The sequence below is a fragment of the Monodelphis domestica genome, chromosome 3 (assembly GCF_027887165.1).
Source record: "Monodelphis domestica isolate mMonDom1 chromosome 3, mMonDom1.pri, whole genome shotgun sequence".
In the NCBI taxonomy this organism is placed as follows: Eukaryota; Metazoa; Chordata; class Mammalia; order Didelphimorphia; family Didelphidae; genus Monodelphis; species Monodelphis domestica.
The window spans coordinates 39,599,354-39,611,984 of record NC_077229.1 but is presented as its reverse complement, the minus strand read 5'-3'; the positions used below and the strand labels follow the sequence as shown (position 1 = coordinate 39,611,984).

The following is a 12,631-nucleotide window of genomic DNA, read 5'->3' as shown; positions in this document are numbered from 1 at the left end:
AAGACCGTTATACAGAGGGACATAGAAGAACCTGTAAGCAAGAGACAAGTGATCAGCCATACTCTCTTTCTGTCAGACACGGTACTGTACTGCTTGGATCTTGGGGGAGAGACTTTTGTCCCAGGGGTACTATGCCTTTCCACCTGAAATTTGTAATACCTGAGCTACATTCCCAGCATCTTTTTAAGCTACTTCCTCATTTTACTCAAGGATCCTTAGGAGATAAATTTGGCTGAGACCCACATGGTGAGGCTCTTATATTCACAAACAAGTTCTGAAGTCTGACTATCATCCTGGCTCTCCCTATCCCTGAGAGTGAAGGTAAAATCAGCCCAGGGAATCACGCTTCCCTATCACACTAAAATCTTATCCATTTTTCTCTATTATACTATGGCAACTTACTGTAGTCTTGGCTGCAAATGGGTAAGTAAAATATTACTGCATTCTGTCCTACAGACTTGTGGGATAGAAATTACTTTAATTGGACCCTAATACAAGGGCATGTTGGAAATTTATTAAATTGGACCCTAATACAGGGGTCCATTATGAATCTCTTCTTGTTTACTCAAAATTTTATATACATAGATTTTTGATATTTTGATTCTGATTTTGAATTTTTTTCTTTCTCCCAAAAGTAATTTTTGTTCCATTTGTTTTTATTTTATGTTTTTGTTTTTGTTTTTTTCTTTTGATAATTTACTCATACACCCCATAATTCAACCATGCATCCTGAGCTGAACTGGGTGTTTCTCCATACCAAGATTTAAATTTTTTTTTCAAGAAAACATCTTCAAGGAAAGAAGCTTGCTAACTCTTAAAATTCAGAGAATGAACTGTTTGCTGAACGATGCCTACAAAACCTACACCACATCAAGAAGATCCTGAATGAACTTTGGAATGTGGTTGACTGAACTGAAGGTTGATTGAACATTTATTTTGAATGTACACTCTTCTGCCAAAAACAAATGCCCCTTAATTGGTTTTTGTCAATATACCCAGCAAAACATTGGTTTTGCTTTCTCGCTCTTCTATTTCCCTCTCATCTCTAACTATTGTTGTTTCCTCTTAGAAGATGAAATTTTGTATGCCCCTGTAGTTAGAAGATTTTAGAGGTACAAGATGATTATAAATGATCAACTGGAGAGACTAGCCTCCCAATCATCATCAGGGGAATTGGGAAATTGAGATTTAAGCCACCCCACTTATTCTTTAGAATATTAGCAACCAGGAAGGTATACATCCTTACTTGAGGATTAAGTGTGGGGGAGGAAGGTCTATGACCCGTGTGTGCTAGCAAGTGACAAATCAGAAACAACTGACTGGCAACTAAGCCACCATTGGTCCATGCAACACACAGGAAATGACACAAAGAACTGCCTTTACATTTTGTGGTCATTTCCTGTGAGGGGACCTTTGCCTTGGAACTTGACTATGGAGGAGATCTGGCTTGAGATCTGAGATTGCTTGTCCTTGGACTGCCACGTAGAGAGTGAAAAAAGGATGACTCCCTTTCCTTGGCTTTCTGGAGGCACCAATCTCTGGAGAGGCCCATTGTCTTGGGACTCCCCTGCCTTTGGGTTTCTAGAGTCAGTAAACTCTGGAGAGAACCCCTCATCTTGGAGGAGGCCTCAGGGCTGGAAGCCTTGTTAATTTAATCCTCTGTCCCCCACTCCTTTCTGGGATCTCTGAATTCCTGCCTGGTTCAGACCAGGCTAGAATATGTCTCTTTCTCACTCTCTTTCTCTCTTTTTCTCATTTCTTTAAATTCTTCCCTCTATTGTAAATAAACTACCATAAAAGCCATTCTGACTTGAGTAACTCCTTGGGACTTAGTAACTTAAATCCCTGGTGACACATTCTCAAATATTCAGTCCAACCACAAATTTTTCCCCTAATAATAAGAAGGATCTGGATAGGATTATACACTGAATGGAAGCCTATATACGGATCCCAAAGAGATGAAGATACTTTCCAAGGTTTATTTTGCAACTGATGTCATGGGAATTAGACTACTGTGAATGTTCTGCAAATATTGTGTGTTTGTGTGTGCATATAAACACATATATTAGTTTATTTGTAATTCATTTGTAGACCTGATGTATACAATATCATATATATCTACTGTATATTAAATAGATTGTTAACTGTGGTTTCCAAATATCCTTGTTTCTTTTAGTCTACAAACTCTCTCTCTCTCTCTCTCTCTCTCTCTATATATATATATATATATATATATATATATATATTCATGTGTACCCACTTATATGTATATGTTAATCCTTCCTCAGCAAATTCTTAGCATGATACAGTAGTGCAGGCCTTCTTTCCCCATCTGAATTCAGAATGACAGAGACTCAGACCCCACTATCTTCTCCAGGAAAGCCTGAAAATGCTTAGTTTCATTGCCAGAAATATTACATGAGGATCAAGAATCTGCAGCAACAGAGAATGTGGTCCACGAGCAACTCTTGTCTCCTGTCTAAATTGAAGAACATTGCACTTTCAGAAGTAGCCAACAATTCTGGGAAAGGAAAGTAGAATGAGGATAATGGACCAGTTTAATACTAAGTCACCCTTCTGATGCCTCTGAACCCAAGCAGGGGGATCAAGAGAATGAAGTGCAAATCATATATCTTATAGTAGCTCTTTCCTGGCATCAGTTGTCTTGAGGTTGAGGTCTGGGAAATTGCTAGTCTTCGGTAAAAAAAGAAAGTTTCTTCTTTGTTAGCTCTGAGCAGAAGCTAAGCACCTATGAGCAAGTGCTCTGTTCCTGCCTCTGAGCTGGAATGAATAGGTGTTGTAGGAGAGAGGATGGATTGTCATTTGGTGCTTTCTCTGTGACTGATAATGTCACCTCTGTTTTTGTTGAAATCTCTAAGGTTTGTACTTTTTTTATATGCACTAGGGAATCTCTCCTATAGAGTAGGAATGGGGTGTCATGGGTCACTAAATACTTCTTTCCCACTGAAGACACTTCTGGATCTCACCTGAAAGAGGAATGAAGTTATGAGTTGCAAGGGTTTGATTGACAGGAGCATATGACTGGAATCTAAAGAGCCTGGGAGTGTTGGAATCTTGGGGATTCAGTTGAGGAATTAACTGTCTCTTTGGATCTGGAGAGGAAAGGAAAGAGACATGTGGCTGAATATGTCAGAAGATCAATTCCCAAGACACTAGCCTGTGAAGATCCTTTGGCTGTGGTGAGGAGTTATTCTTCAATCATCTGCTGGTCAGAAATTGAGGAGATGTCTTCAACTTGAAGGAGTTATCATCTCTGGACATTTCACTTTGGATTCCTGTTTTGACTCTCAGAAACTATTGTAAGATTCAGCTTACCAGTTTGATTTGCCTTAGGATATTAGAGTAATTAGATAGAATTATTATTTTTAGGAGTTAAAATTAAGGGTATAAAGATAAGATCACCCTCTTCCTCACTTTCCTTTCCCAAGCCCTCTCACTAATTTCTAATTAATGCAAACTATTTAAATATTAATCCTCATGTTCCCTATTTATGTTTCTAAAATCCTAGTATTCCAGGAATGAGGCTGAAATACAGTAACAAAATCTAAGGATTTGAGGGATCTAAAATGAGAGAGGGGCAAGTTTCATCAACAGTTTCAATGAAACTTAATTTTTCCTTTTTCTTCTCCTTTTGGTGGCAGCCTGCTTTGCCTACCACTTCAATTCAACACTGCAGTATGAGATCACTTTGAAAGAACAGTTCTTATGCCCTTTTTAGTCCCTGGGCAACCATTTGATGGACTAAGAAGGAAGAGAGAAAAGGCTAAGGAAGGGAACTAAAGGGGGATGAGTAGGAGTAGAGATTCTTTCAACTCAAGTGGGAATTTGTTGTCTAACTGCCAAAGGGAAATCTGCTTCTCTTTGGATGCTCTATGGCTGCACAGGCATGGCTTTAGCTGGTCCCAGAGACTGATGACTGGTGAGGAGATAATCTCCTCTGGGATACCAGGATTGAGGAAAAGAGTTTAACAACTCCAGGATCCCAATGACCAGCACAGAGACCACAGAAGGAGCAGATCCACCAATTGAAATTCTTTATGAATGATGAATAGTCATTCTATACTATTGACTTGTAATGAACACTCAGTTTAATAAATCCCTAGATCTGTGTTCATCATTGTTTAGATGAAATGTTTTCTACAGGAGCTTGTCTAATCCCATGCCATCAGAGCTTATTTTTAGGCCAAATGTAAGATATTATATTTATCCTATAAATTTTTATTTAAACTAGCCTCATATGTAAGTGCAATGATATGATTTGGGGGTGATGATTCTGTGATCCAATGTGTCAGTGATTCCTCCATGCTTTGTATCATCATAAAAACTTATTAGGCTATAATATTATTTTCCCAAAGAATTTACAAAAAAATTATATCACGCAGAAGTTGGCCATCCTTCCTGGAGAAGACATTTGGAGAGCTTCTTCCAGCTTGTCACTGAATTATTAGCAAACCCTTGTCTTTGGTACTGCTATTCAATTAGTGGTGATTTGACATCTTGGATAAGTATTTCAGTCAGTATCTCTCCATGTCTGTGTTTGCATTTTCTGGTTTGTTTCATTGTGTTTCCATTTTTTAGAGCAAGAGAATGTTTTGAATTATTTTGATGAAAGCTTCTTCATCTTTTGCATACCATGCCCACAGCCTACGTTTCTGTAACTGGATCTAAATGGGAAATGTATGTCTGTAATGAATTGCTCTTAATTAAGACACTAGGATTTTGTGATCATTTTATTTTTGTTATTTTATTATTTTTAATCTACTGAAATATCTTCCAACTTCAAGGTTTCATAATAACAAGAATGTGGATGAAATTATCAGCCTCCATTTTAAATGACTAGTTTTATATATAAAAGATTCACTATTCAACATGCTTTTTAATATCTTTTTTTCTAATTATATGTAAGAACATCTTTAACTTTAGTCATGTGTTTTCATTTAGAGATCCAAATTGTGTACCTTTTCCCCTCCCTCTTCCCTGAGGAGACAAATTGATATAGATTATACATTTGTAGTCTCTTAAAATATATTTTCATGTGAAGGAATAAAGAACTGGGCCAAGTAGTCTCTGAGAAAAATCTGACTTTATTTGGTGGGAAAGGCAAACAAGTCAGAGATCTTTAGATTTCCCCAGTTGAATTTGAAACCCTGAATTGCAGAATAAATGCAATTTTATAGTTTCCCATCTCTCTGCAGCCCCCTACTACACAACAGGTCTCTGAGAGCATTTCAAGTCCTCCTGGTCTCTAGGACCACTTCTGGACCATTTCCAGATCTCCTGGTCTTTAGGACCATTTCTGGACCTCCTGGTCTCTGCGATCTTTAGATGATATTCTTATCCTACATTTCTTAAATGAATAGGTTTGAGATAAAATACATCATGAAATGTATTCACACTCACTTAGGATTACTGTAGTAACTTGCTTAGGATTCATATGATAACACACATCTAAAATTACTATAACAATACACACACTTGAAATTATAATTCAGATATTCCCCTGGGTTGACATTCTTAATCTGGTTACATGTACAGACTCTTGCCTAGGACTATATTTTAACTACAACTCACAGGGTTATAAGATATCAAACTAAAGAGATTCCTAAGCTACTATGAATGAGGGACTGCTTAATTAAATTTGCTTCTTACAAATATTCATTACACTATGAAAGAAAACATCATAAAAAGTGAAAAAAGAAAGCAAGGAAAAATGATATACTTCAATCTGCATTTAGGCTCCAAAAGGGATGATATGAAAACTAGGAATCACAATTTTCCAGGAACATCTGTTAGGATGAGGATCAGAGCAATCAGAAGGGGGAAGGAGCCAAAAAGAATAAAAATATGCGGCAATGAGGGTTAGGAAACTAAAGGGGCCTCGAGAATGTGAGACTGATGATACCTGCCATCATCTAGGTAATTAGTATTGTCTTCCCTCATCTGATCCAAACCTTCTTTCCCTGTCAGGATCTCACCTGAAGCAGGGGGCTCAGAGAAAAATCCTCTTCATTATATAGACCTGGAATTATTTAAAATCTTGTCTAAGACCTTAAAATGTTAGTCAAAATGGCCATATGGAGTGGAAGCGGGCAGATTACAAGGCATCAGAGGAAGAGGAATATAAGCAGAGTCATGAGATAATTCCCCTAAGAGGATATTTTAATACATCTGTGCTATGATTGGACAGTTCTAGCATACCACAAACTACAAGGACTTATTTATGATCTTGATTTCACTTGTTGTACCCTAAATTTTCATTCAGAGGTTCTTACAGTCCCAGGTCCACACACACAAAAATATAACTAGGTAAGTCTCCTCAAGGGCATGTCTTCACTTATGGGTAGACCTGTTCCTTCTGTCCTGGAGGAGATAGTGTGTAGAAGGGAGTAGTGGGGATACTTTGTCACCTTTGGGGATTGTGGTATATTACAGAAGTTGGAATCCCAGGGGGACAATTTTGAAGGAATAATAGAGGAATACCTGCTTCTTTTCTTGCCTTTCTCATTCCCTTATCTCAGCATCATTTCCTTTTCCATCATCTTCTTTTTGTCCTTTTTCAGTTGTCCCTTACTTCTCTTTATGTACAATAGGAGAAGACAAATTCATTTTGAAAGGAGTGGGGGAAAAGAATTACTGTAGAGGGCATCTGGGTGGCTCAGTGGATTGAGAGTGAGGCCTATAAATGGGAGGTCCTTGGTTCAAATCTGGCTTCAGACACATCCTAGCTGGGTGACCCTGAGCAAGTCACTTAACCACCATTGCCTAACCCTTACCATTCTCCTGCCTTGGCACCAATACATGGTATTGATTCTAATATGGGAAGTAAGGTTTTTTTTAAAGAATTAATCTCAGCACATATGAAAAGCTGAATAATTTGAAATTATGGAAGGAGATCATTTTACAGATATCCAGGCAGATTTTAGTATATGTAGACAAAATATGTATCTGGTTCCTGTCTATTTTGCTCATTCCCGGAATCAGTTTAACCACTCTGCCTCTCTTTTGAAAATTAAAAAGACACAGATTTAGCAAAGAGTTCAGTAACATTTTCACACCATTAAGAAATCTCTTTTATATCCTACAAATCCTACCACCATTCCTTTGGCCATCCTAATTTTATGTGGGGAAGGGATTAATCATTCATGAGAAGCTTAGCATCTCAAGATCATAATATTGGAATAGATCTCAGAGGAGATGAATGATACTCAATACACTTTGATGCTTTCTATAATAATAATTGTGTATCTTTCAAGGTTGTAGATAGGAATTTTACTGTCATTATAAAGTATTACTTTTGTATAGTGCAAAAGTGATATACTGCAATATTTAAAAGACTATCAATTCGAAGAGGGATTTGTTTTGATCTTCTTGACCCTAGAAGGTATTCCAAGGGGAATGGCTACAATTTACTAAAGTAACATTGTGGTTGGCTATCAGGAAATACGGTTTAATAATGTCTCTGTCTCAGCATCCATGGGAAAGAGAAGCCTGACATTGAAAATAAGAGTCAGATTGAGAAGCATAAAAAGGAGGAAAATCTATTTGTGTAAAATACCTCACAACTTTCTGAATCAATTCTTAATGTTTTACATACTTCTAATACATATACCAATGCTATCCTGATGATTCTGACCATCACCTTGCCATTGCTCAGGTGACATCCTCAATATCCCACTTACCATTGCTTTATTTCTATCTCTTCATCTCATACATACATACATACATACATGCAGACAGACACATACACACCTCTAACCTCTTTCTTGAGGTACATTCTCTCCTTATCAACTGCTTTTTGACCATTGAACTGAATATCCCAGAAGTATCTAAAAATATCTAAAATAGAACTGTCTTACCTCTACACAAATCCAACCATATGCTGAACTTCCATCTTGTATATAGTGTCATCTTCAACTTCTCTCAAACACACACCACCTAGTCATTTAATTGTCCAAATTTGCTGTTTTTATACCCCCATCATCTCATTTATATGTATTATTCCCCCCAAATCTCAGCTAAAGTTCCACTTTCTGCAAGAATTCTTTCTTGGTTCCCCATCATCTTCCTGCCCTTCCCTTTTTCTTCCTCCTTTCACTCTATGACTACTCCCAATATGTCCTATCTATATCTTGTTTGAGCATACATGATTGAATTATACTTGCTACATTATATTGAGAGTTCCATGAGAGCAGGAACACTGTGTGTGTGTGTGTGTGTTTTGTTGTTTCCAAAATTTACCACAGGCATAACTGTAGGCCTCAGACATACATAGCAGTAACTTGATGAAGACTGTTTGACTGGCTGACCAATAAATAATGCAGAGGAATGGAGAACTAATTGGTCTTCTCTGTAGAGCCCAGTAATCACCACAATGATGGTGTTTGCAAAACCAATTTTCAACAACAGTGGTCACATTAAGAGGCAACATATAAATTGAATGAGTTTGCAAATGCTGTTTGAATATGAAGAGATTTGTCTAGCTGACAAAAGTCAGCATTGGAAGTCATGTGGTGAGCAGAGAAACATCTTCAAGTGATTCAGGGTTTTCTAAGTAGATGGAGAACATCAGAGCCTTAAGCCCCCAATTGGGAAATGTTCTCCCTGACAGATTTTCCAGCCAAGATCCTCTAAATGCCTGCCTCGACTTCCCTCGGATATTGAATGCATTGAATGGTGAGGCTCACCCTGTTAGACTAGCTCAGTTGAGGGCAAGTAAGAAGAGGCAAGTCAAAATGGAGAAAAGGTAGATAGTAACATATGTATATGAAAATGTGTGGTCCTTGAAGGGTGTGTGTGTGAGCATAAGTGGCTTTATTTCTATTTTAGGAAATCATTTTAAAATCTCCTTTTTAAGATGAAGAGTATATGACTGATAGCCCTGTTACATGATTTCAAACCTTAGATCTCAGGCACAAAAGAAACCATTTTTAATCTTTTGACATTAGCTTGGTAGGAAGTGTCCACTGAAGGGCACCTAGGCATCTCTTCCCTGGGAAGTTTTTAATTCTTATTTAGAGTTTAAGGAAAGCCAAATTGGACATTAACAAGTCAGGTGAATGAATGATGGGAGAAGAGGCAATATTCTAAAGAGAATAACGGGACTTGGAACCTTATTTGAAGTCTAAATACTGGGACTAAAGTTGAGAAGACCTGGGCTCCTATACCCTGAGCCCTCCAAGGGATTGGCTCAGCTCATTCTCCTGCTCTACATAGTGAACATGAGAGATAAGGTAGGATATTTTCTGTTCTTTCCTGCACCAGGTTCTGATTGCTTCTCACACGTGATCTCCAGATGGGCAATTAGTGAAAAATGAGCAGGCAGGCAAAAGAATCAGAAGATTCAGAAATTGAAGCAATATTTAAGGAGATGTTAAAGTGTCTCAGCTTCTGTCCAGGAGAGAATCAAATCCCTTATTTAGACTTGCACAGTGTTCAAAAAGTCGCTGCTTGGAGTGAACTCATGATCCCTCTGACTGCTCTGTCACAGTTCTGTAAATGTTTATCTGAGACAGGCAACAATATAGTAAAATAGAGGCTGATGAGATAGGCAGGAGCAAGAATATTCAAGTATTCCATGGGAAAGTCTTCCCTTTGGAGCCCTTAGAGCCCTGGAAGAGAAAAATGGCAGAATTTTCCCAGAGTTCCTCTTAAGCTGAACAGTGGGAAATCCAGAGTCAATCTCCCTGGACTATTGAAACAAAGGTATAACAATACAGTATGATTTCACATGTGGAAATTAGTACAGTGGAACCCTATTCCCATCCATGTCATACAAAAATCTCATGGGCAGCTAAGTAGTACTCCAACTATTGGAAAGGATAATTTTAGAGTTGTAACTTGAAAATCTAAATTAATTGGTCACCAGGGAAAATCCCAAATAATAAGCTACTGAAGTCAGCTGGAAATTATGGTGATTTCAATTAATATAGAGAGAAGGAATTAAAGAGAAGAGAGAGAGAGAGGAAATAGTTAATTTAAACTGTTCTGTCTCAGGCTGAGCCAGGCAGGAGTTAAAGGTCTTGCTCACAGTGGCCTCCTTGAGCCCAAGGGAATGGGAGTCAGTCTTATCACTCACCATGAGATTATCTCAAGAAAGCTGTTTGAAGGAGATCCTCCAGGCTGATTTCCACCTGAACTGACCTCTGGCTGCTCATCTAGACCTCCTTTTAAAGATCTTTTCTCTTGTGTGACCTTCCCTAAATTTTCACGTCTACCAATCACAGCAGACAATTTTCTCCAGGACTGCCCATTCTTTAGTTCTCACCTTCTTTGATTAGATTTTCTCCAGGACTGTCTATTCTTTAGTTCTCACTTTCTCTGGTTAGATTATATCTTTTGAGCTACTTAACACTTCTTTGTTAAGTTCACCTTTGTAAGTTACTTGACCTTTTTGTGATTAATTTAACCTGTATAGTTACTTAACACCTTTTTGTATTAAGGTCTAATAATAGACTTAACTTACAGTTCTAGCTTCACTATAAGGTGTAGAACTAAGTACCTTCATTGTTCAATCAGGAGATTACACCTTTATCTTCCCCTAAAGTACTATCTGAGTAGGGTGGATTAATTTTAAAATTCACACTGCCTATTCATGACTGATCTTCTGCCTTCAAATCAATACTTAGTATCACTTCTTTGACAGAAGATAAATTTTTGTTTTTTTTTTAACTTTACAATTTGCCTTAGAATCAATACTATGTATCCGTTCCAAGGTAGAATAGCAATAAGGGGTAGGCAATGGGGGTTAAGTGACTTGCCCAGGATCACCCAGCTAGGAAGTGTCTGAGGCCAAATTTGAACCCAGGACTTCCCATCTCTAGGCCTGGTTCTCCATCCACTGAGCCACCCAGCTGCCCTCCTCTCTTCCTTTTTAAAAATAGAAAACTCTACCTTCCATCTTAGAATCAATAACTCTGGAACAGTCTCTCATCTACTTCCATGTCTTGGTGTCTCCAGGTCGACTGAGAGGAGCAGAGCTTTCTGAGGCTGGAACTACCTGCCAATGGCTAAGTCCACCACACCTGAGCAGCTGGAATCTGTTCTAGACACCACAGTGCAGATGAGCGCAAACTCGAGTTTAGATCCTGTGGCTGAGGCATATGGAGAATTTACCTTAATCTATGGGATAGAGATCCTCTCTCTGGTCATTGCCCTGGTTGGGCTGGTGGGGAACAGCATCGTCCTGTGGCTGCTGGGCTTCCGCACCCGGAGGAGCCCCTTCTCTGTCTACATCCTCAACCTGGCCGTGGCTGACTCCCTCTTCCTTGGCAGCTACTTTGGGCTCCGCATGTGGAGAATTGTTGGCAATTTAAACTCTCTCTTCCTGAAGCTGCTATGGCTCTGCCTCCTAGGCCTTCCCTACTCTGTGGGCCTGAGCTTGCTGGCTGCGATCAGCACTGAGCTGTGTCTCTCTGTGCTCTTCCCCATCTGTTACACATGTCACCGGCCCAAGTGCATGTCTGCGGCTGTGTGCGCCATCCTCTGGGCTCTGCCAGGCCTGTACTGGGGAGCATTTGTGGCTCTTTATTTCCTTAAAAATGACCACTTCTATGATCTCTACTTCCTTCTGCCCTTGGTACAGTACGGGTGGTTCCTCCTCCTGACCTGTGTGCTCTGCGTGTCCTGCCTGACGCTGGTGCTGAGGGTCCAGTGCAGCTCCCAGCGCAGGTGCCCACCCAGGCTCTACCTCCTGGTGCTGCTCACAGTCCTCGTGTTCCTGCTCTGCGGCCTGCCCAGGGGGATTCTTGAAGCACTTTGGATTTTTACAGACTTCCCTATAATGCCTTATAGGATCTCCAGGCTCCTGGCCTGTGTGAACAGCAGCGCAAACCCTTTCATTTACTTCTTCCTGGGCAGCCAGTGGTGTAGAAGAGGGAGGGAGCCGCTCAGGGTGGTCCTGCAGAGGGCCCTGGGGGAGGAGCAGGTGGGGTCGGGTGGGGGGAGGGAAACTTCCCACCCCAACACTATGGATAAATTATCCTGAGGATGAGAACAAGATGCTCAGACAAGGGAGTCCATGAGGTGACCTGCCTCCATCATTTCTGTGAATGGGGAAGTTTTGGGGCCTGGAATGTAGCTGCGGTTTTACTGAGAATCACGTACCTAAATAAAAGTTAACCATGATAGTCTTTTGGGGATTGAGTTTAAGGGTATAATCTTTTGGTGACGTTTTGGAGAATTAGGGTACAGGTGTTTTGCTCTTGCATTATTTCTTTTGAGACTAGGGGGAATAATAATCATGTCAATTCATAGGCAAGTGGCATTGATGAAGAGGTCATGTAAAGGGGGGTTGGGTGGGCAATCACATCCCGTCAAGGACCATTCTGTGGTCTCCCCAGCTACCACTCGTGATTCTGTCCAGGCTTCATGGTCTCATGGCTTCCAGCAAGCCACTCCTCTGGGCCCATGGGCAAGTGGCCCATGGACAGGATACCTCCAAATAGAGCTGAAAAGGATTCTAGCTGATGGATCTCAGGAGGTGTGGATGGAGAGGAAAGCCACACCTCTATGTTGTTGGTGGAGGTGGAGGCCATGGTGGGGTTGGGGTGGGGGTCTGAGACTGGAAAGGGTGAGGCTCCGAAGCCAAGGTCAATTTGAGCTCCCCATATGT

General features: G+C 39.9%; 1 protein-coding gene across 1 annotated transcript; it reads left to right on the top strand.

The window, feature by feature from the left end:
• The first annotated feature begins 3,102 nt into the window (after positions 1 to 3,102).
• LOC100028004 (mas-related G-protein coupled receptor member X4-like) lies at positions 3,103 to 12,149 on the top strand. The gene is made up of 2 exons (XM_001378105.3): positions 3,103 to 3,320; positions 10,978 to 12,149. The coding sequence occupies exon 2, from the start codon at positions 11,024 to 11,026 to the stop codon at positions 12,002 to 12,004; it is 981 nt and encodes a 326-aa protein (XP_001378142.1). The 5' UTR covers positions 3,103 to 3,320; positions 10,978 to 11,023; the 3' UTR covers positions 12,005 to 12,149.
• The last annotated feature ends 482 nt before the right edge of the window (positions 12,150 to 12,631 follow it).

Coding starts and splice junctions, on each gene's coding strand:
- LOC100028004 (XM_001378105.3), top strand. CDS start 11,024: ATGGCTAAGTCCACCACACCTGAGCAGCTGGAATCTGTTCTAGACACC.